Genomic DNA, 25,131 nt, shown 5'->3' on the forward strand with positions numbered 1-25,131 from the left:
AGCTGAACAGTGAGGCAGCTGAACTGTTACAGGATTTTGTCTTTGTTAGTCTGCCCACTCTGATCAATACCTGAGTCAGAAGAGTTCAGTTCCTGGTTCTTTAGTCCATCATGAACTGTCCTTGAAGATAAAATTCTGAAATGAAAAGAAGATTGGGAAAAGGGACAGATGGTAAAGATAGTCACCTCTCAGTTACTAAAATCCAACCATTAAATTTCTTTTTTTTCAATCTCCAGCCTTATTAATCTGCTTTTTATACCTCCTCTGTTTCACAATAACATGCAAAAACTATCAAATTCAATTTCGAAAGGACTACTGTAATCCTACAGCTAGCAGCAATCCTTTCTTGCTTGAAGTATACAGACTACCATGCTGATAAACACACCACACAATGATACTGACAACAGTTTACATTTTCTGCCTCCTTTTAACGTTATTTCACATTTCATGGCACAAGGCAGTGTACAGTCTTACCTTAGGCATTTTGAAAAAGATGGATTTTAAACAAAATACAACCAAAATGACTCAAGTACTCTGGTAAGAAATCCAATTACAAAACATGGAAGAACAGTCTGCTCAGTATTTTAGGAGCAATGAAAACATTGGCAGGACTACTGACAGATCTGGTGTTTGTAAAGCTGCAAGAGTCAATAAAACCAACTGTCAGGCATTCTACTGAGCATTTTTGAGCAGGCTCACATGGAGTTTCATATGCATGACAGAGAGTTTATAGACAAATTGTAGATATTAGGAGAACTCTTCTTTTTGGCTAGTCTGGGCCAAATTTAATCCTGGGAAGTAACTATTAGAAGTTCATCTACTAAATGATTCACACTGAAGCCAAATTTTCCGATCAGCTGTGCAAAAATCACAGCTACATGTTAAGACAGCCACATTTTCTAAGCATTTTTATATTACAGAAACTTCATTATTTGAGAAGGGAATACAGCCAAAAGGGTATCCAGTAATTGTTCCTATTAATCACCATTAAGAAAAAGGCTCAAGCACAAGCTTACAAACAGTCTTAAGATCAGGCTAGTTTTTTCTTAAATGCACTCCAATACTCACAGATTATACAAGCTTTTAAAAATGCACGCTCAGCAATTTCAAGCCCAGAACTTCAGTGACTTTACCCAATCAATAATTCAGCCGAGTTGCACTAGCATTATTAAAAAATAAACTCCATGCTTTCTATCTCCTGCTAAAGCAGCACAAGAGGTCTTTTTCAACATCAACGGGAACTACCAGCATCAAAATAAATGGATTGTGGTATCTCTGAACCCTCAGTATAGCATTTCTGTAAAGTTAAATTGCCTCAAACGTAACGGGATTTACCAATTAGAAGAAGAAGAAGAAGAAGAAAATAAAACCCAAACTCATCAAAAAATAAAAGCAAAGATACGGTTACTTACTGTTTCTCTGGTTGAACTACTGCAATTTTTTTCTGCTTGTTTACTGAAAGGAGTAAGAAGAAAATATAAATGGCAAAGTATGGGAGGCAAGCAAACGAAACTTCTAGCACAATATATATACTAGACTCATTTCCTCTAAGTTGTACATCAAAAAGAAGCTACGTTCAAAGTCACTGCATGTGCACTAGAGACATGCTGGCCCATGTAATTTGAAGTAACCCAAAATGTTTACTTCAACTTTCACTACAAAGTCATTAAATCAGGCATGTATAACCCTAGTCTTCTAGGAAATCTCACCTTTTGTGCATCTTTCTTTGCATCATAGCTCCTAAACTACCTGTAATACCAGCCAAAAAGGAATGATATGATTTCCTTTTCAGCACCCAAAGGTGCAGGAACTTAACCAAAGGTTAGGTTCATAGACCTAACTCGCCACTTTACTGGCGCAGTAACTTCAACACTGTTTAACTTTGAAATGGAATGAAATTAGCTGGTTAGGAACATACAAGACTTAAGCCAATTGCTACGGAGGAAAACACTGCTGTAACTAAGAAAGTCAACTAGGTGAAAGGTCCACTTGCTAATTCTGGCTTTCACAGTCAGGTAATAATATCAAACAAGGTAATGCAACATGTGCCCCTTCAGCAATTTCAGGCTTTGTTCCCAATAAACTTCTGGATTTTTTTTTTTAAAAGCATCTTTTCTCTCATAAGGTTCTCCCTGTCCACTTCCTCCTCTGTCCCTGGCAGTGCAGAAATGTCTCAAGATTAGTTTCTCTTACTTTAACCTGAAGTAAATGACAACTCATTTCAATTTTACAGTTTTACTATCTTAATAAAAATTCAGGAAGTTCTTCAGTTTCTCTCACTCCCATTAAACTTTAATAAACAGAGCTCACTAGTTGAGAGAAGACACTATCTTATACTAATTATTCATGTAGTTAAAACAGTAGGATTTACTTTTCAACATTTCGTCATTAAGGGATCATTACCATCTGGCCCATTTAGAAAGCTAGTCCCCCTTATTTCAACTCCAAAATGTATATGCACCCAACACCATTTTGTTATGGCATTAATTTTACTTGCACAAGTGCAAGTGTAAAATCAGTACCAGGGTCAGACACATGGCAAGAACAGCTTAGACAAAAGCATAAGCACAAGCACAGGGGTGTGTGCATACACACAGAATGACCTCTTTATTGTGACTAATTGATCATTTCCACACACTCATACAGTGTGCAAGGGTCTCAAGCCAACACTGCCTGTTTTGGAATTGTTGTATGGATTCCAACTGGGCCTAACAGTTATGCACAAGGCACAGATTCTCTGTACATAGTGAACGTTTTCAAATTCAGTGATGCCAGCAATAATTCCGCAGTAGCCTGCTCCTGAAGGTCTTGCCATCTCTATCAACCCATCTAACCACTGCAAATAGAACAGAACTGATACCTATTGCTTTGCGAGGAGGTCTGAGCTGATATCCATTCGTTTCACACCAACCCACTGGAAATATATTCATTGATTCCACGCTCACTATACAGTCAGGGACGGGCTTCATGGAGCCTGTTCAGTTTAGAGAAGCAAAAATTGAAACAAAAAAATAAAAAAAACTCATTTGGTTAATGCTTGCTATACGTTTGCCAGTGAAGCTACTTTTACTTATGGTGTACCTGGAACACAACATCAATTGTTTATTCATCCCCTTTTATTGACCAGATTCTTTCCTGACCTCATTTGATTGCTTCTGAAGTCTGAAAATGGGAATTTGCCATCCACAGTTTAGCAAAAATGCACAGTGCATAGTAAGTGCATGCTGATGTACTTCCAATCAAGGAATGGGATTATAATGGAGAATGGCTGAAATAGGCCTATTTTATCTTAATGAGGAACCTCTCAAAGTTTTCTTCCTAGGTCTGGCCAAAGCTTGCTCAGAATGCAAGTCACTACCCTTTGTAAAACTGTTACAAGGCCCTTGCTTTCTACAAGACACTGATCACCACAGAGTACAACAGCCTAGCACTGACACACTGCAGTGCACAAATGCCATTTCTGCCTGGTTTAAATAAGCACTGCCACCCAAGACTAAATGGGACACAGACAATGCAAATGGGTTTTTGCTGTGTCTTCACTGAGGAAATGGTGACTTGCTGTTCATACTCTGCATGCAGTGAGTTTGCTCCAGATAATCCTCAGGTTTGATGATGGTACTACAGAAGAATCGATGCAAGTGCTATCCTCCTCTCCCACATCAGGCTTACCCTCCAGCTGAAGCCAGAGGTAGGAATCTTTCAACTTTGTGACTGTAGCAATGCAAACTTCTTCAGGATCAACTGGGTTCACAGCCTCAAGTTTCATATTCTCTTTAAATCCATGATCAGAAGTTAACTAGGAAAAAGACAGAAGACTTCAGTAAATACCATCTGTATATCCAGTATCTGATATGAATAGCCATGAACAGGAGCAATAAAAACATAAAAGCCTCAGTGTTTGAGTAACACAGAAAGATACTCCCACCATCAGAGAAGATTTCAGATAATTAGCACATTGAAAACAAGATATATTACAAATGACAAAGAAAAGTTTTAAAAAGCTCTATAGACAGACCTAGAAAAGAACATGTTTGTACTCAAAAATAAGGATGCTGAGACTCACTAAAAGGATTGAGTGCATTCTAAGCAACCAGGAATTCTCTGTTGCTTGCTGCCTAAGTGGTAAGTCTGGCAAATAGTCTGACCAGGATCTCTATTCTATTATCCTAGTGTAGAAATCCACTTTACGTATGCAAATAAAATTCCTGCCTCATCCAAATGAGTTCTGGAAGACAGCAAAGGAAGCTTTCTTTTCATTTTACACTTTTTGGATAAGTTGTATTTTACTTCATTCACCAATTTAGTTCACATTTAGAAAAAAATTCCTAAAACATAAGCATGGATATTTATCCAGCTCTGAAGCTCCTGAATTAAAGATAAGAAGTAACAGCCAGACAGAGGACTCTCCCTCCCAGAGCCACTCTACAGCATAATTACAGGATCAATACATTACAAATTCTGGAACTAGCCTACAGTGATCAACTCTTCTCAGAAAAAGGATAATAAATTCAACGACCTGTTCTAAGATGTACAGCTTACAAGACAGAACGAGGGCAACAAGAATTTATAGCCAGCAACACCCTCTTGAAAAAATGGTAATTATTAATTTTAATTTCTTCCTCTAAGCACTGCAATAGCCCAAGTATTGTAAATGGAATTGGAAGGCAGGTGTTAATAGTACCCTTTTCTGCTTGACAACATATTGTGCTTTGGGAGACAGCAATACTGTCACTGAACCAACAAAAGCCCAAAATCTAGCAAGTACTTCAGGCACTGACTGATTAATGTAAAATGATTATTTTGTTACTAATTTAAGATGACTTGGTATTGATTAATACAATTGAATGAATTTTTCAAGCTGAAAGGAAGGAAGATTGAAAGAGTACACTAAGTAAATGAAAATAAGGTCTATTAGAATGCCCTGTTTCCTTGCAGGAGTGCCAAGGATTGATGCTGGTTTATGACTATACCACAGACTCTTGCACATCTCAATTTCACAAAACAATCATTTATTTTCGACCTGCTTTCTCACAATTGAAGCATATGATCCACCACTTCCTTATCTAGGAAACTGGCATGCACCTACTTCAGTTCACATGCATTTGTACTCTATTAACTGTTCTGTTTCCTCACGTATCACAGGTAAGGTGTTAAGAGTACTCAAATACATCCAGAGGGGGGCAACAGAGCTGGTGAAGGGGCTGGAAGGGGCTCCTGTGAGGAGTGTCTAAGGACTCTGGGTCGGTCTAGTTTGGAGAAAAGGAGGCTGAGGGCTGATCTCATCACTCTTTACCGCTTCCAGAGGAGGGGAAGTGGAGAGGGAGGGGACTGATCTCTTCTCCCTGGTATCCAGAGACAGGACACGTGGGAATGGTTCAAAGCTGCACCAGGGGAGGTTCAGACTGGACATTATAAAGCATTTCTTTACCAAGAGGGTGGTCAAACACTGCAACAGGCTTCCTAGAGAGGTGGTCAATGCCCCAGGCCCATCAGTGTTTAAGAGGCATTTGGACAAGCCCTTAACAACATGCTTTAACCTGGTCAGCCTGAAGAGGTGAGACATCTAGACCAGATGATCATTGTAGGTCCCTTCCAAATGAACTATTCTATTGTACTTGGAAAAGTAATTTAAGTCAAAAACATGCTAAAGGTTCTTCAGTCTGGAACCAAGAATGTCATTCATATAACAGAAGAGAGATTTTTCTGCAAGAGAACCATACCGAAGGGAAGCAGCTCTGGGGAGCTGCCTCAGCACCACATTGTTTGAGGTAGTCTGCCCAGTCGAAGTCCTGACCAGGATAACCTAGGTGAAGAAAAAGCAAATGGGTTAGTTTAACAGCATGAGACTCATTTTAAACTGACATGAAGTACAGATCACCGAAATCTTTTTGGGTCACTCCAGTCTGCCAGCTGACTAGGGCTTCACCAAGCCACGTGAGGTCAGCCCACAACAGGATTCTCCTGTATTTGAGATGTCCTATTTATTTTCATTGCAGAGGGACTTTGGGCCCTGCTCCACCTCGATTCCCACTTTTGACTTGAAATGGCATGAAACTACATGTGACTTCACAGAGAGTAACCTGAAGCATAAATAAAGTACATCTGCTAAGCAGACAAGGACAGCAATTGAGACATGGGGAAGTGTTTACACCGTTTTCACAGGGTACAGATGAAATTTGGGAAAAGTTTCTGCAAGATTACTTCACTGATGTCATGTCAGCTCTGAAACCTTTTTTTTTTTTTTTAAATAGAGCACTCAAAATGTGCACAATACCAACATATTACTCTCTCAAAAACATGTTAAATGCAAAGCCATTAAAGAGAGCAGTTAGAGGTCTTAAGAGGCTCATCAAGTTTTCTAACAGCTGTAAATCTGCAATACATGTTTGAAGGGAAGAGTCTTAACATGGTGTCCATCAGGAGACAGAGCATCTTTCCAAGAAAAAGATGAATTAAATTCTTCTTGGAGGAATACTTTGCTTCCCTGTGATCTAATAAAAAGCAAATAACTGAAGGGAACTAAGTGCAGAAATGTGCTACCACGATAGTAATTTAGTATTAACATGACAACCTAAAACCCATGAAATTCAACTATCCCTCAGAAAGGGCTTAACCTCAGAAGTACCTATTTATTTTTGTCAGTTTCATCAGTACCAGTAGGGCTCTTGAGACGTCCCACAATTCAGAATGCCCACTATTTCCAGGGGAACTAAGAGAAGTTATTTTTTGTCAGCTCCGGTCACATGCCTAGGAAGTAAGATTTCATCTTTTACATGCAAAATTCTAGGTAATGCTGCCTCAAGAAAAGCCACTTTTCTACCTTTCCTTGGCTGAGGTACAAGACAAACACCCTATGGACTTTGTTCCTCTGATGTCATAAGCAGCTAAACCAAAACATTCCAAATAGAGTGGTTGTGAATAAGAGTACTGAGTCCCTGGTTTTACAATACAATTGACATTTCCATTTTGAGAAAATGAATAAATATTTCAGTAGCTGAGGATCTCTCCCCTATTCCCTTACGTCCTGAAGCAACATTTCAGCAATCTGCTACCTTGCCTGATAGGTCCTTGAAAAAAAACCTTCATTAACTTTTAAGTGGTAAGATATTAAAAAAAAATTTAAAAATGTTGGATAACAATGTTCCATTTTTACCAGAAGCTAAAATACAATGCAAAGTCTATAGGCTTCTGATATCACGTTAATTAATGCTGAAATCATCATTGCTTTCAGCCCTGAAACACATACTCCATTTGTCCAAGTGTTCAGGTTTTTATGCATGACCAGCATCCCCAGCCACTGTCATCTTCTCAAATCCAGACACGTACCCAGGGAACTTCAGCTTAACTACCTCAAAGCTCCTGTTTCACAGAATTTGATCTTTCTTGTTCTTTGCTTGTGCTGCTACATGTAATTCTTTTGCAGAAGTGCTGTCCTAAACACAGCACTCTGGGGACTGGCAATCTACTTCCTTCAAGGAGGAGCGAGCATGACAAGCTTGCACAAACATACCTGGTGGGGGACTGAGATGCAAACCATTCTTCAGACTCCACTGCACAGGGAAAATACCAGCACTGTTGACATGACAGATGTAAGACTGGCTGGTTGTACGGTCTGGTCTCAAGTCATCAATTTCTATCATGAAGTACTTTTCATTGAATACCTGTAGTTAGCCAAAAGAGAACCATGTGGTCTTGTAAGTAGCAGATTCTGATCCACTGCTCCCTCTCCCCCATTTTGATAATGTTATTAAACAGCAACACTGCACAATGAAAACCCTTTGCCGTGAAATACTGTGAGGGTTAAAAAAAATAATTAAAGTCTATAGGATTCATAACACAGCAGACTTCTCTGCTTTATCTGGAAACTTAACAAAAATAAATAATACTACTAATAAAAAGTAATGTACGAGCACTTAAAAAATAAGGTGATCAGGTGCTGTATGAAATCTTCTTATGAAAAATGCAGAGAAATTAGAGTTTGTGGTCTTACTACCATTCTGTAATAACAAACTTGTTATTTCAACAACACTGAACTGTGTCCCAGGATGGACTGTCACAAAACACTATACTCTTGAAGTAACAAGGAGAGCAAGACAAGCAAATATGAAGTAAATTATTTTGCTTTGCTTGGAACTGGTTGCACCTTCTAGTAACAAGCGAGCATCTTACTTGAATAAACTGTATGTTAGAGTTTAGAAGGGAGGAACCACCAAAATGTAAGGTATATTGAGAGATTATCTGTTCTAAGGAAAAAGCAACAGTTTTTGGAAAATACATTTAAAAAGATTTTAAAACAATGCTCTGGTTTCATGTTGTATAGCAAGATTTTGGTTTACTCCCTCAAGGCAGGTCTCTTTAGAGCCTTTCACCTGATCACTAAGACAGGAAGATAGAAGTTGCTCAAAACATGATTACATTGGGAAGTTTTCATTTCAACTTTTACAGCCATGTGTGGGCCCTTGTTTGAAAATCAGGCCACCTAAATATCAGAGCTTGTATATAGTAATGACATAACTTTTGCAAAAACAAAACCCCCAAAATCTATCTTCAACTGGATGATCAGATTATGAGGGATAACATGTAATTTTAAAAATCTGCATTTTACAATATTAGCCATTTGATTTTTGAGCTTGAATCTTTACGGAACTTTCCCCCTCCATTCAAATCCAATGGCTTCACCACCAGCTGTTAAGATTCTTTTTCACAGCAACATGCCCTCTAAGGGAGACATACAAAATACTTTATATTAAAAACTTGAAGTAGTTTTCAAATGATCATTTAGTGAGAATTTCCAGAGCATTTAAGAACATAAGTAGCAGTAGAACTGAATCTTAGCAGGACAACTTAAAGAACCCTGGTACCTTGAGAACTGTAGCAGGAGAGATTACAAAAGGAGCCATTGGGTCCACAGCTTCTAACTTCATGCCTTCAGAGAATGAATGCACTCCAATCACAGGTTTATCCTGAAAAATGATATATCAGTGTGATTACCAACCCTTCTCCATCATAAAAAGACACACTTTACACAATTCAACTGAAGAGGATAACTTGAGATTTATTTAGTTCATTCTAAAAAATCAACATGTCATAGTACCAGCAACTTCTCTATAATGAAAAAGCCAACTATGCTCTCAGAGTGACAATTTTCTATGAGTTCTAGGAAACTGAGTCCCCAAGATTTCCTCCTCTGACATTCCACACAGAAGCAATGTTTCACAATACAGGGTTGCCTGGTAAATCAATAGAAATGTTTTTTTCCCCCCCGAACATTTGAGCCACACTAAAAGAGAACTGTGAAAGTCTCCATTTTCAGCCTAACAAAAACCTGCAAAACGGGGCTTCTGCTCCAGAATTATGTATACCCTGCTCTGTATATGACCCAACACATCCAAGAGCAACAGCACTTCTATTCTTCTTATATGGGTCCAAACAAAGCTGAGAAAAATGGACTAAGAATTGAAGGACTAAATTTACATTCCTACTTGTCCAGATTATTATTACTCAATAGTAACATTTGGTAACACTCAGTATGTAACTATAGTTACACTCACGTGTAGCTGTACCAGGTTAGAGATTAGATGTTACACATGTTAAACTTTTCAATGTACTCACACAATTAGAGAGACTGTAGTCACCCTGCACTCCTCTAGAAGGACAGTAATCAATTTGCAAGACCAAACTGGTGAACAACTGGAGATGCCATTATAAAGGATCAGAACCAGGGATTTTTCCCAGTACGACAACTAATGGCTCACATACTTGTGATGGGTGCATTGTCTAACTTAACAAGAACTGTACAATAGTATGATTATTTTTTATTATTCTTACTTTTTTATACTAGAGGGAGAGAATACAGCATTTTCATTATATCATCCACAGCATTAAACTACACATACTGTGTCTTCACCTTAAAGAGATCTGTAGGAACTGATGACTCCTCTTCCTCCTCTTTAACCTGTTTCAGGATCTCTTGCCAATCTGCTTCACTCTTCAAGGACCTAATGGCTTGAGTAAAAAGAAAGGAAAACAGGGAATGAAGTCATCTTCCTCCTTCTTTTCCTTCAGAATACATAGCAATGAAGCCAGAAGTTTGATTTGTGCTCCTCCAACTGCTAAATTTGTATTTGTTCAGAATTTGTGCAAATACCTCCTTTCTTAAAAACTTACTGTTTTCTTTGACATTTTGATATGTTATAAAAAGGGACTGAAGTCAAGCAACACTGTATCACCCATATGCTACCCAGTCTAGTTTTTCTGAGAAAACAGAGATCACATCAAGACTAAGGAAAACTTCTGGAGAAAAGTATGACCAGAAAACAAATCCCCAGCTGGATAATGCTTGCTTGTTTTAGGCTTAATCAAGCAGAAAGTTCAAGAAATGTTCCACAAGTCTGTCCCAGCTGTGTAAGTTACTCTTTTAGCATCTGTAATTGTAGACCACACACCTCTCTGTAGAAGAGGAACTATTGTACCTGTGAGTATATCAAAGCTCTTAGGTAGACATAAAAAGGAAACAAATCCAGTAGCTAACTAATATTTTTAAAAGACATTATTCACTTAAATAACACTGTGAGATTCACACATCTAGTGTCCACCAGCAATTTGGCATCTCCCTGTTCACAATCTGCAGAGACTGGTGGAGCACTAGAAAAGGCAGTAAGCTCAGTCATTTCAACAGAAATTGGTTTTGTTTCTTCAGCATGATTTCTTCTTGCTGTAAGGGGGGAACATTTAAAAAACCCCCAAACCACAACAAAACCAACTGCTCTAAACAACCAGAACTTCCCCAGCTCATAGCACAGAGTGTGCCAGAACCTTAGATGTATACCTGCCTTTGCAGAAAGCCTTTAGAGTAAATGCTCAACATTTTCCAGTTTTATCCCAAGGCTTCCCCTCATCAGGAAACATGATACATCATTGCTTAGCTCATCAACACTCCACTCGTGTTTCAGCCATTTTATGCCCTGCTTCTTTGATGACCCACCCTGACGTGCACATGCCTGAAAAACATGGTTACCTGTCCCATCCTCTCCCTCTGCTTCCATGCACTTGTTCCCTGGGCACCCATTCTTAAGGCCATTTTCATATCCACGTAATACCTCTTTAGAGTGTCTTAATTAGCTCAATGAACCTGGAGTCACAACTGCAAAGGCTCCTGTTGAGCAGTACTTCAAAACCAAATGATTCTTCTCTCCCCAGGAATACAAACCTACCAAAAATAACCATGAAAGCAATCCCTTCCTCAGTTCCTCCTTCTCCACAAACAGGTAGACAGTTTTGACAGGCAAAACCATTTAGCAGCTTTTGAATGAGTGGGTAAAAATTCTTGTAGGACTTTTACTAGTGTTTCCACTTCCATTTTATTAGGCACAATATCTGTCAGATCACACACTGTTTATGTGAACATCACATGCATCCAGAGGCAGATTTAGAGCACAAAAGCAGCAGCAGTATTCTCTAGCCTCTGATCACCATATAAAAGATACATGTTTTGAAGTACCTAAAGGTGGTTGCAGGCTATATCCATGTTGAGCTGCCCACCCCACTTGATGAAGGAAAGGGTCCAAGTAGAATAGCCATTGGTCAAATTTGTCAGAATCCTCCAGCCCTTCATAGCGCAATTTCAGTCTCCCACCAACATTTTCTACCACGTTGACTATCCAGGCTTCCAGGGAATCCCGGATGTTTTGCAGTTCTAGTCGGGAGCCTGGTGCAATGAGATCCAATGGATTTTTCCCTCTGTGAAGCTACAAGAAGAACACAAATTATTCTGTACAACAAAACAAAACAAATCCTTTCCGCTTCTTTATACACATTCTTTTTGCATAAATAAAGTATGAATACAGAAGAAATAGAGGCCCCTTACTAACACAAGACAACAGAAATGACCAGTGGTTAAAATTGCTGGTGTTTGCATCAGAGCTTCTGCACTGCCTGTAGATACAGCCATACATTTCACTTAAGTCCTCATCCTTTTCAGAAGCATCATCACTTACATATTCAAGGTTTGAAGGAAACATAAATAATCTCTTTCTAAAAACTGAGTCATCTAGCATACAAAGATGACTAGACAGAAAGCATACAAAGATAAAAATGTTGGTTGTAAAGATGACATCAACAGCATTTTCTAAAAAAATAATGTTCTGTACTTTACAACCAGACACTGATATGAGGTGCAAACATTGTTTTAAGTGCAGAGGAGGGGACAAAAATTTGGTTCTTCACTAGCAAAGAAGATGCAAGATTTAAGTAAAACAGTAACCTGCCCACTAGTGTTAAAAAAAAAAGCAAAAGGAGCCAACTGAGAAAGGGGACAACATGAAAGCTATATATAAATAAAGGATTATTTCCTTAGAGCTGTATGAAAGAGGAGCAGAATAGGAGGAAGACGGAAACCTAAGGGAGTTTAAAAATTGTCTTTCTTTTAATAGGATTAATGAACAACCCAAACCTGCAGTGATGGGTATGCTTCAGGACAACACTATCAAAACTAAATACTGTAAATAGGAATCACTAGAGTTCGGAACTTTAAGGTCAGCAGCATAATACAATGCTCCCTACACTTAAAGAAATTCAACCAACAATCTGAATAGCGGTTCCTTTAATGAGGAAGGGGAAAATCAAGACAAAACACAGGATGCAGCACATTGCAGCACTTACCCCCTCCAGCAGATTAGCAGGAGCACTGCATGCTCCTTTCAGCACCCGCTGAAGGAATTCCTCCTGGTCAGGTATCTTGTCCTTGATACCTAAGTGAAAAGTCAAGAAGAAAGACTGTGATTATTCCTGCCAGTTAAAAATTATTCAGACAAGACACTACCACACTCTTGCACTGCCTAATTCACAACAATCTGCCACAAACTCACCAGTAACATCTTAAAAGAAGAAACAAAACAACAACAAAATCTTTAAAGGAAATGACAGAGCAGTAGAATTTAGTGGGTGATGATTAAGATAACCACAAGCTTCTGTAAAAATAAGTCCAGTTCTGAAATGAAGCTAACTCTTTCTCTGGTGAAAGAGCAGTCTCCTACTGTAAGTCACGGGATTTCAGAAAAACATGGAGACAATCTCAGCTTGTCATCACAGCAACACCACCTCTGCACATAACAGCAATTATGAAGACTACCTGCCAGGCTTACAAAGGACAAAAGCACACTTTTGTATGTACTCCCTGCTTCTGCACATAGAGGCAATACCTTCAGGCACTTTGAGAATCTTCTTGTTCTGCTCACACCAGCCAATGGGGTGTAAATCGGCTGTCATGATATCACACCAAAAGTCAGCCTTGCGGTCTTCCCCGTAACCATCGTAGCGCAAGAGGAGCAGCTGCCCACAGGTAGTAATGATGGTGGCTACCCAGTAGGTGTTTTGGTCAGACTTGACAGCAACTTCTAGCTTCATACCAGGGGCAAAGCCATTTTGCAAGCTTGTATCCACCTGAAGAGGAGGAAGATCATTATATTTGAGCACATCCCAGAAACTTTGTGGAACAACAGGGGGAACAATTCAGAAATGTTCATTAGCAAGAAAACCTCAAGCCAAATGCCATCCAGTCTCTTCAGAGAAACAACTTCATCACAGTATTTGACCCAAACTGGAATGCACACAGAATCCTCACTAATGAAACCTCCTTTGCATTTGAGAGTATCTTTTCAACCTTAACTCAATACCTTGCAGTGAATCTTCCTGACTCAGACAATACCTCACCCAAAACTGAAAGGCTTTCCATAGCTGGACTGTCAAGGTAGGCAAAACTAAAGGTCAAATTCAGCAACACTTTGACTTTTTGTGTTAAACTATGTCTTTCAACCTCTTTGGACAAAGAGCCTGTTTAAAGTACATACACATGCTTTAGATAAGGATACCACCATGTCTTTGGCCATGTTCATTTAAGAAGTCACAAATCCACACAAATTGCAGAATAAGGATTTTTTGTGTCTCTATCCAAGAACCTGAATAATTCTGTATGTAGCATTGTTACATAAATTGCATGGAATATAAACAGTATGTGTTCTTCAGTGAACTCATATTTTGACAACAATAAGTCACCAAACACACTGTGTCTGCTCTGTGTGTATTTGTGTGTGTTGTGTGCAGGTGAGGAATCTGACTGCACACTATTCAGATACTGAGATGTGAACTTAAAAACAGAAGGCAAAACATTAAGTTTCTCATATCTCTAACTTCTCCTAGCTCAAACACTCCTGAGAAAGCAGAAGGACCCTGTTCTGCTCTCACTCTAGTATGCTTCTGATCTTAATTCCATGTCCTCAGTCTTAATTAAAAATCTAACATGTCGATCCCTTGTTCTCAGATGAATGTAACTGGTGTTTTCTTTAAGTGGTCCCAAACTCCATTTCCTCTTGAATTAACTGCAATAAAGGCTTTCAGTATGATGCAGACACAGTAGATATTTTCTGCGTTATTTATTACCAGTTCTGCGCTGACGGTTCAGTAACTGCCATAGCTATTATAGTCTCATCAGCTAGCACATACTGGTTTGCTAAAAATAAAACTAACAGAACCACATCAGAAGAAAAAGCATATGCCTCTGTTAACTGTTCACATCCTCTAGGTTAATCCTTTTCACTCTGAGAAACCCCTTCTTAAAAACAAAACCAGCAGGACCCAATACCTGCAGGCATTTTGAAGTGGTATTACGGAGGTCATCTCTTCAAAAAGGTAGTTGTCTTGCTAAAGATACAGCACTAAATATTTCATATTCTGATGGCCGAGAGAAAAGCCATGAGCTCGACACAAAGTCTGAGGAATCGGGAAATCTGTGCATCTTTCTATACCCAAACTTATAGCAAAGCCTCACAGCAGAGAGATGCTTTCAATGAAGCCAACAGCAACAGACAGAGCTTTCCCTGAAGCCAGGTGCATTTTCCTAACGCTGGCATTTATGTTCCTCGGTGGACACAGCAGAGACCAAGAAGTTAGCACCCTCTCCTGGCAGCTGGGTAAGACGACACCACTAAGTGGTTTTGTTTCTTTAGGCTGGCTCACTGAGCAGACTGGCTAGCAGGAGATGCTGTGGAAGCTCCGTATTTTCTTTGGAGCAGCGGGGCTGAGAGCAGCAGCTTCCTGCTGCACATCTGGCAAGCTGCGGTGACCACGAGTGGTCAGTGACAGCCCTGCTTGGGCCCTCTGACCCCTCCTTCCCACGGAGCACTATCCCCCTACTCCGTGCCATGTCACAGGCCAGACCTGGGGCTCTGATTCAGCTCAGAAGTAGATAATGAAAAGAATGGACAAAAAGTATTAAAAGCATGCAAGAACACACAGCAAATATGTGTTCAGATGATGCTGAACACTGACTTTTTTTAATATATGTTTACACACATATAAGTTGCAGAAAGGAATTATAAAGGAGCATTCAACAATTCTAGAGAAAGCATACTTAGACTTAGAGGGAAGATGACAATGCTGGCATCCAGTGCAACTCCAGGTTTTTGGTAAGTTCTTTTTCCTGCTAGACTACAGGCAAAATAGTCACTTTGATCTAAATATTGTTTAATTTTTAAAATGCAAACAAATGAAACATTCTTAACTTGAGGAAGTAGCTTACATTTTCCAAAGTATCTTGCTCATAGTAAGAGCAAAACTTTCAGAATTAATAGCAGCACACCAATATTAAAAAGTTCTCTCTCCCATTAGCAAGTCTAATTCTTTGCTGACACAAAATTACATTTTCTTAACCTGATCATGTACTCTCCTACAATGCGGGTTAGGTATTTCTCATCCCCTAGTCATAATGGGAGGCTGGTCACAGTCTCACTACTCCAATATTTAAAAAGAATCATACAAAAACCTTAAGCTTCCATCTAAAATGTATTTATATTAATTAATTTATTTATACATGCCCATTTGCTCTTGTGCCAAAATTATTCTTCAGATTAGCTTTTTCCACAATACAATAGTAGTTTCCTCTTAGCTCTCCTGATGGCAGGTTGTAAAAATATGTCATTCTTCAAGTCAGGCAACTAGCACTGCACAGATTCCAGGCGGAGGGATCACCAGTCTCTAGCACATCAGTGCCTGTATGCTCTCCACTTAAAATCTCTCACCTGATGTACTCTGGAATCACACTGACATTTTTTTAGGGCTTTATCACATAGAGAGGCTGTCACTATCCACTGGGAGGCACTGAGGTTCACCTCCTCTACCTTTTCCAAACAGTTGCCTTCTAATGGAGCAGGAAATCCTGAGCATGTGACCCTGCACTACTGAATTTCTATTAATGGCCAGATCTAGGTGATGTGATGCTGCTGTTGATACACTCCTCTCCCTGCTTGTTAATTTGGTGTCAGCATTAACTTTCCAAAATTTTATACCAAGCTTATTACAGAGAACATCAAAATTGTCCTCTGGACAAACTCTAAGGGAACTCTGCTAGCAAACACCTCGTGGCTCTCCTTCTGCCCATGCAGCCACCTATTACCACACTCACTGGGCACCCTGGGGCCAGCTCCCTGGGCCAGGGCCAGGCAGGCTCACCCCGCACAGCTCCCGCACCTCAGTGCACACCAGAGGGCATCCAGTGCAGGGAAGAAGACTGGGTGACCTGGCTTGGCTTTGCCCCTGCCTGCTCACTAATGCACTCTCCACCACAATGCTACCCGCACCAGCAAAACTGTGCCTTGTTGTACACACACAGGGAATAATAACAATACAAACAGTGGGTATTTGTTTTAAATCTAACTGTATTTTTACTGACCGTGGCCACACCAATCAGACCTCTTGTCCGACAGCTGAGTTGGCAAAGTGTGCAGTGCAGTGCTAACAAAGTAACTCAAAGAGTGTGCCCTGCCGATTAACAAAATATAGCTGCAATGTTAATTCAGTTGGCTGCCACTGTAAAGCTGGCATTATAATTAGTTTGTATAATGTCTGAGCTATGATAGCAAGCTGCTTTAACAGAGATCACATAAGGTAAACCACACCAGAGAAGCAGACAGACCACTCCTCGAACTGCTGCAAATCATCATTGCTCAGATTCCATACTGCTTCCCCAGCGTGGGCTGCGTGGACACTACTGCTCTAAGTAAGCTAGATCTTGCTAGAGCCTTAGTACACTGAGGAAAAACAAAGCAAGCATAGGCCTCTCCCCTTCAGAAATTAGATACGTGAATGTTTGTTTTGAACAAAAAGCTTACAATCGCATCCCAGGGTATGGAAGAACCTCTGCAAAGTCCACATTTACTGTGCATCTTTACTACTAACACAATGCCATGTTTTAATAGATTTCTTTAATGTTTTGCACTTCTGCAGGTTGCCTTTGGACTCAAAATGCTTTGTGATCCTTCACAGACTGCCGTTTGTTTTCCTGCTGATTTAAGTCTCCTGTACTGGTGATATTGAACCCAAAAGCCTAAGCACTACAGAGTGCTTTCCAAGCGATGTGCCACACACAAGTCATTACCCTCACTGCCATGGTAAAAGACCCACTGCCAGTCTTTGAAAGATTATTAAATAGTAACTTTGATAAAGAGTTGGATAAGGATACAGCCTGGCAGTCTGGAAGGTGTTACAGTTGTTGGAAGAGATCCAAGAGGTTGGGAAACCAGCTTTACAGAGCTCACCTTCACTGATGACCCAGTACAAGGCGGCAGACTTCACATTCAGATCTCACCCAACAGTACAGTATGCTCCAGGATTTTACCAACCAACATTTGATTAAAGACATCCAAGGGCAAAGATAAGGGCTTACCAGGACTCCATTCTATCTATTAAGCCTATGATCGACGATTATCCTAATCAGTTTTCTAACTACTACAGTCAAGTGTTTGGCAGAGCTATTACTTTCTTCTTGGCCTCCTTGAGAGCCACCATTAATACCTTCTTTGAGAACACATTTGAATTCTGCTGTTCAAGAACTATGCCACCAACTTTCTGAAGCTAGCTCCTCCATAGCAGTTGTCCAACAGCAATCACCAGAAGAATACAGACTGAACAGCACTTGTGGATGGGACTACCCTGTGCTACATACAGAGAGGAAGATGACAGTAATAAAAAGGTGAAATTCCTTATGTCTCTTTAATAAACATTATTCTAGTTAGTCTTCTAGATTTGAGAACAACAGCTCATTCAAAGAGATCCTAAACATTCAGTGTATCAAAAAAATAATGTAGGAGATAGTAAGTAAACACTCCTTTACTCACATGTTTAAAAGATCCATGGGGGGCTGCAGTTGCTCCTGTGTCTTCTAGATACTCATCCCAATTGAATTCCATTTCTTCCACACTGGAACCAGCATCTGGAAGAGAAGCCAAAAACCTATTTAGCAACCTGTTGGCTTAAGTTTTAGGCTACTAAGAACCACAGCAAAACCCACTTCAGTTCTGAATGACTGAGTACACAAATGCACAGTGAACTTCAGTTACACATTTCAACATACAAACCACACTATTTAGCGTTTTTTCACATGTGAAGGGCATTTTAAGTTGGATCTGATCTGAAATATAGTTAGATTCTGAGGATTTTGGTTCTCCTGGGAGGAGAACATAGGCAGAATAGTTCTGTATTTGCATCACAACAAATACAAATAAAACAAGAGACTGTCAGTATATTAAATTAAATTACAAACCATCCAGGAAACAGCAATACCAACAGGAAGAGGTCTGAAAAGAAACATTAAAAAAATACTGAAATATGACTCTTTTCTTTTTTTAAGTTATACAGTATTAGATGCCGTAAAACACCAAAAGCACAGATAAAGATTCAGGGTAGTTCTAAAAAAACCCCAAAAACCCAACAGCTCAAGACAACTGAAATCAGGAATACTCAAATTAGTCACTTAAAAAAAAACAGCTTATAAGGTGTAACAGTTTATTTAGACAAAGAAAATCTCATTTCTGGATACATCTAAAGTAAAAATGTGCTAAAACCACTCAAACTACAGTTCAAAACTCACTCAGGCTGTTACGGAAGCTAGCAGCTGTAGTAAGCCACACGACAAATTAGTCAGATTTTCTATTATTATTGTCAAGCCTGTCCCCCAGCCCCTATCTCCAGTTCTTGGCTCACTTCCTTGCTCCCCTCCAATGTGTAACCTACTTTGCTGAAAAGATGCCACAACCAACACAGGTTGGATTTCAGGACCCCTGTTTAAGTCCAGTATGCAGTCACGTTTCCTGCAGGAAAAGCTGGGATGCCCAGGGAGGGTCCCACCTCATGTAAGCAGCATTTTTAACCCCAACACACAAACTAACAGCTTGAGGTTCACCAGCAAAATAGGATGGCAATGACATGACATGAAAGTAAAGCTTTTTATTTTCATTTTTAGACTGATTCTACCATTTGCACCATAGTTGTCTTTATGAATGAACAGGAGAGACGTCCATCTCTCAGTACCAGGAAACCTGATACCTTGTTTATACTTGAAAACAGAAATCTCTGTGTATCACAAGCACGGGAAGCACTCAGCAAAGGTTACAGGACACCAACATCTACAGACTCAGCCTGTCTTAGGACAGGTGGTAACTGTTCTTTCAAGGAGTAGTAGCTTAAATTGAAAACATTACATGTCTAAAAAAATGAATGAAGTACTCACATGCCCTTATCAGACCTGTGGACATGCTGACAAACTGCTAAGTGTGCTCCACAACAGTTCTTAGCCCTCCAATAGAAAGGGGCAAATATTTGCCCAAATGCCTGAGATATGTTAAATCACCTAAAACCTCTACAAGTCTTGAGTGTAAAGTAGGTTCCTTTTATCTTCAAACCGATTGCTAAACTCATCTTTGACTTTTCATAGTTCTAGGAATTATCATTTCCCCAAATTTAAAAGCGTACATTCAAGTTAGCTTTTGTTTGCTGATGACAGTATCTGTTTTAAAGGCTGCTCTTATCTCTCCCAAACCCAATTTCATTTTGCTATTTTTGAACAACCACAGTTGGTTATACTAGCCTTTCATAAACCTCAGAGCTTGAGTATCACTGTCACTTTTAGGGGCTAATTTTTAGCTTACTGAAAAAATAGACCTGAAGAAGGAGAGAAGTAAGTAATTCTATTTTTAAAAATTCTAAGGGAGTAAAGAGGTTAAGGCACAGACTACAGCTGTCTGCAAATTAGGGTGGAGCTGATCAAAGCTTTGCTGCAAGCTGCTCTAAGAAAAATATAATTTCATTGCAAAATGTTGTTAAAACAGATTAGGATTTCTTAACTCATTAAAACAGCATTTAACTGTAATATAACCATAAAAATGCTTAAGTCTACAGCTGCAGAACCAGTGGGAAGAAACATCAGGTTGAACACAACATCTATGATCAGTCAAAACCAAAAGCAAACTTTGATTTTTCTCCCGCCTAGAGAAAGGCAGCTCACCCTTTCCCAACGAAAAGCACCCAGCTGCTAAACAGTAGCAACAATCCCACTTTCATCCAACTCCAAAAAGCACTTTGTATGTAAAAAGCACTGCTTGCAATGTCTTAATGCATTCCTGTTTGAAGAGAAACATAAAGCAACGTGACTGCTCCGCGCTTTTTAACAAGTTTGAAAGCCAAGTAGCTCGACCTGGGAATACTACACGGATCTTGAGGCTTTCCAGCCGCGCTCTTTACCAAGCTGCTTGCAGCACTGAGTCTTCAATAACGTGTTATCATCAGATAACTGTCTAAGGGGCAGTTAAGCTTCTTAAATGAGGCACAGGTCACTTAACACACTGAAAGGGTCAATTAGTAACTTATGTTGCCACTTAATTGCTACAAGGAGCTCCTGAGAAAGCCAGTTTGCATGCTGCTCCAGCTACCCCTTTTGCCTCTAACTACAGTTAAAACCAGTTCCCATCTGGATCAGAGCTACCACAGGTTCTTTGTCACTCCACTCATTCACGGTCTCTGCAGCCTGTATGTTTTCATATTCAAAAGAGCTGTTTCCTTCCAGGTCTGTGCTGTGGTGGGAAGGGCTCAAATTGCTTTGTACTGTACAGTGCACAATTCTCACCAGCACACCCAGAAGCTCTCTTGCAACTCATTTTTCATAGGGGGGGGGGAAAAAAATAATTAAAAAATCATAAAATCCTGTCCAACACTTGCTGCAAATTTAATATTCTCTCTCCTTTATTTCAGGGTGCTTTTTCAAAAAGTTTTTTTAAAAAATCCCTCTGACTCCATAAGACTCTCTAAAATAAAGACTCTCTAAAACTTTTGCTGTTTCATTCATTCATAGAAGTTCAACTCAGCTTGCGTTTACACTTTACTATGGTTTTACAATTAGATGAGACTAGGTGATTAGCCTCACACTCCAACCTCTGAGCTTGCAGTTCAGGTGCTTTCTTTCCTTTAGGAGGCTGAGACGGCTGAGGGCTGCGCTTAGCTATAGGATTTAACAAATCTATCTGCTGCTTCTCATACACGGCCCTGCCACAGCATTCCAGGTTATTTAGCACAGCACTTACTGAATCAGTGCGGAACATGAAAAGCTCATTGAATAAAGCTCCGAGCAAAAATGCTGTAGGAGGTTTTACAGTGAGAGCAGTAAATTAGTTTTTTAATTGTGGCATGTGGTAGGACTACATAAACCATGAAAAATCTCAGAAATCAAGTATCTATTTTTTGACATCTGAATGCAGAAACACTGCAAGCGTGTGGCAAAGGACCATCTCTCTGGTAAGGCTCACGCTAACTGGGATCTTTGAGAGTCAGAATCCAACTGCTTTTCTCGTTTTATTGGCAGGACAGTTGCAGCAGAGCAGGCCCTGTTTAAATCAAGCCTTTGATCTAGTCTGCTGGTATTTTTTGCAAGACCTATTGCACAGCACCATCTTTGCAGGTTAGCAGATCCTGGGATACAGAGGATCAATTTAATGAAGGTACATTCCTGAGGGGCCATGTGTCTGTATTAAATGTCCTGATCAGTCTGAGTTCAAACTACTCAATAAAACCTCAGATATTTATACCAGAAATTCTTGCTACTGTGAGAAAACATGCAAATTATTATGGCAGATGACAACAAGGAAAACCTTATTTACTTCATCTAATCCTAAAGCACAATTTATTAATCTAATATTGCATGGGTGTACATATATATATGTTCTCTCTTTCTCCCCATATCCTTAATTGCTACAAGTCCTAAACGAATGCAGCTTTCTACTACATGGAGACATATTATTCTATGTTAGACAGGATGTCTGAGGCACACATTAGCTCAGTAAGTGGCAAAGCACAACTTTGACAAAGGCGGGGAAATAAACCTGATGTGATTCTCATCTCTGTGGCCTTGCCAGACAACTAGTTTTTGTCAGTAAAGCTTTCAAATCAAGCAAACCTTTTCTCAAGTAAAATCTGAGAAGTATCCCACAGAGGTTCTGTGGAGAATGATTATTCACTCTGGAGGTGAGAAAATTGTCTCCAAGAATATTAGAAGTTTCCTAGGTAGGTATATCGCTTCCCATTTATCACTATTTCTACTAGTAGCATTGTGAAAACTAACTCTTCCTTTCTGAATTTTACCATGAATTATGTCCTGCTACCCTTTGACACATAGAGGAAGAGAAAGAATACTGAATTGTACCCTTTGGACACAAGAAGGTATTGAAATATTAAGGATGTTAGCCCTTAAAAATACTGAAATGGAAATAGTCTACACCAGACTGTTCTGATCTTTGGATTAGAGTTAAATTCTCACTGCAAATAATTTTCATGCATCTTTAATGTGATCTAGTCGAACACTGTCATATTGGACATTTAAGTACATCACATTGAAGTCTGCAAGATCGTCAATTAAGGCTAACCTAAAGGTTTCTCACCCTGAAATTTAGATATATTTCAATCTGATTTTAATAACAGTTAATCTTTTCCATCTATACCAGCTGCAAGGCCATGAATAAATAAAGACAGATTGGAATTTCAGCAGCTGAGAAAGACTGTGACAAGAATGAAAGTTGACTTTTTCTGTCATAGTGCAGGAGAGCATCACAACCAACAACTTTGACCACTGTCTGGGTTCTTGTAAGCAGAGAGCCTACAAGATGTATGTAAAAACCAAAAAGACAGAGGGGAATCTCCAAAAACTGCTAAAAACCATCAAGCGGAAAAAATAACACCAGTCAAAGAATATGAAGGCAATGTTCCAGTAGTGGTTGGGACTGGTCTAACTCTAAGCATTTCAGGAAACAACATCAGAGGGCACAACAAAACCAATGTGCTTATGTTTACATGGATAGCGTTTGTTGGAAACTATCTTCAAGCTCAGCAAGTAAAGCTCTCCTCAGTTACTTGCTTTTCACAGCCATGTGTAGTCAAACCAGGTACAAAAGGGATGGTCAGGAAAATAGTTGCTGAGCAATTTCAATATAGTATCATCCCTTCCTAGCTATTCCAAAAGAGTCCTCTATAGAGAGGATTTTGTGTGACCTCTGATACTTTTTGAGAAAGATGGAAAAATGTCAATAAAGGTTTTAGTACAGAGAGAGGTGCTATCAGTCCATGAATACCCCATCCCTGACCATGTATGCATCTTCTTACTGCTCTTCTCAGCTGCTCAAAGCCTTTTCTCTTTCTTAAACTATATGACAGAAGTTAGATGTTTCCACTAGCAGAGGAAACCAGTATTTGCATGTGCTTGGAGACATTCCGCGTACTTGTACATGCTGGTTTTTCTTGCTTATTTGAGGATATATCATTGACAACAATTTGACTGATTTGCTATAATTAATAATCAAAAAGTTTATTTCAGCATCATAAAGCAGATGATAGCATTATGCTAAAAGCACTGTAGATTAAAATCATGTTTAACATTTCTTCAGTAACACTGACTTGCATAAAGCAAAGGTACAAAACTACCAATAGTGAATTGTCCTATGAGAAAAGTGGCTTCTTGGACAAGTACCAAAGGAAAGTAATACTCGAATAAAATCCTCATCCAATTGCTTACACTGGTAACTACAAATTAAAATTTACTTCATATTAACTGTACCAACACTATAGGTAGGGACCTCCTCAAGAAAAAGGAACAAACCATGGCAAGCAAGTCAGAAGAATGCATGTTCTCTACCCCCATAAGAGTGTAAAATCCCAGAACTGTTCCAGAAAGCTGTTAGTATCACCAGCCATCCCAGGCTGACACTCTTCCCAGCCTGGTGTTTCAAGGTGAACCAAAACCAGAGCTAATTTATCATACCATACCACTCTGCAGCAAGTTAGAAGTTGATATCCCGTGCCTATCAAAGCAGGCACACCAAGGCATATCAGAAAACAAGGACAGATTAAAATGACAGCAAACAACTTCACTTACCTGATTTTTTAAACCAGCAGCACAACCTTGTCAAAATATTAAGAGCAAGAACACAAGGACAGAAGAAGATAGTATTAACCACTCTGACAAATTCCTTAAAATAGTGTTAAAGCCACCAAGAATTTGGTAAGCCCATCTCACAGTAGTACCATGAAGAGGAAAGACACAGCTTCTTAAAAACCCAATTACTGAGTCAGATTTTGTTCTACTTCAAGCCAATGATACACCCTGCTTTTGAAATAGAGAAATAACAAACATAAGCCCCATAGCCAGAATCTAACCCACAGTCATTGAAATTTGAGTTTCTCCCTGTATACAGTACACATCATCAGACACATTCACTATGAAACATTCACTGTGCTCATCTTTGTTCCATCTCACTTGCCAAGTCTTTTGAGACTCATTAGCCAGGGAGTTCAGCTGGACTATTACCTCCATCATACTGCTGTTCTCCATTCATCTCCACAGTAGCTCAGTGGTTATTTCGAGCAGCCAAAAGCAGGGGAATCCGAGGTTGTCACAGTTTGGTGGTCATGAGTTGCCTCCTGCCTCTGATTCTACGGGCAGCCAGAACATTCAAAAGGATCCTGAAGAAAACCTGAAAGGAACAATTGATAAGAAAATCTCTGTCAGTTTTTAACTACTTTTGAGATACATTAAAAACATTACTCCAGCAACAAACCAAAAACCTTAAAGAAAACAAGAGCATCTCACTGCATTTATGTTTAGGTATTCCATACCCCTCATCTGCAGACCAAACTGGTTCTAGAAAACAAGTATTTCCTAAATCAGTCAATTATAAAGCTGACTCAACATCTCTTCAGCCCCCCCAACAAACTCACCCCTCTCAAAAACTCCTTCAACCCTACACAAGGCTAAAGAAACAGGGA

At 39.5% G+C, this 25,131-nt stretch overlaps 1 protein-coding gene across 2 annotated transcripts in view; it reads right to left on the reverse strand.

Moving 5' to 3' along the window:
• The window catches only part of SFMBT1 (Scm like with four mbt domains 1), a 38,449-nt gene extending 13,603 nt beyond the window's left edge, over nucleotides 1-24,846 (reverse strand). For both annotated transcript variants that reach the window (XM_026857665.1, XM_026857664.1), the window contains exons 1-13: nucleotides 24,674-24,846; nucleotides 18,168-18,262; nucleotides 13,200-13,440; nucleotides 12,661-12,749; nucleotides 11,501-11,747; nucleotides 9,908-10,005; nucleotides 8,862-8,963; nucleotides 7,511-7,661; nucleotides 5,721-5,803; nucleotides 3,670-3,796; nucleotides 2,861-2,974; nucleotides 1,413-1,455; nucleotides 71-135 (exon numbers count right to left, since the gene is read on the reverse strand). In XM_026857665.1, coding sequence (XP_026713466.1) covers nucleotides 71-135; nucleotides 1,413-1,455; nucleotides 2,861-2,974; nucleotides 3,670-3,796; nucleotides 5,721-5,803; nucleotides 7,511-7,661; nucleotides 8,862-8,963; nucleotides 9,908-10,005; nucleotides 11,501-11,747; nucleotides 12,661-12,749; nucleotides 13,200-13,440; nucleotides 18,168-18,262; nucleotides 24,674-24,701 — 1,483 coding nt within the window. In that variant the 5' untranslated portion in view covers nucleotides 24,702-24,846. The remainder of the gene's footprint in view (nucleotides 1-70; nucleotides 136-1,412; nucleotides 1,456-2,860; nucleotides 2,975-3,669; nucleotides 3,797-5,720; nucleotides 5,804-7,510; nucleotides 7,662-8,861; nucleotides 8,964-9,907; nucleotides 10,006-11,500; nucleotides 11,748-12,660; nucleotides 12,750-13,199; nucleotides 13,441-18,167; nucleotides 18,263-24,673) is intronic.
• Nucleotides 24,847-25,131: the final 285 nt, after the last annotated feature.

The sequence above is a fragment of the Athene cunicularia genome, assembly GCF_003259725.1.
Source record: "Athene cunicularia isolate RWA chromosome 12 unlocalized genomic scaffold, athCun1 chr12_part1, whole genome shotgun sequence".
Taxonomy (NCBI): Eukaryota; Metazoa; Chordata; class Aves; order Strigiformes; family Strigidae; genus Athene; species Athene cunicularia.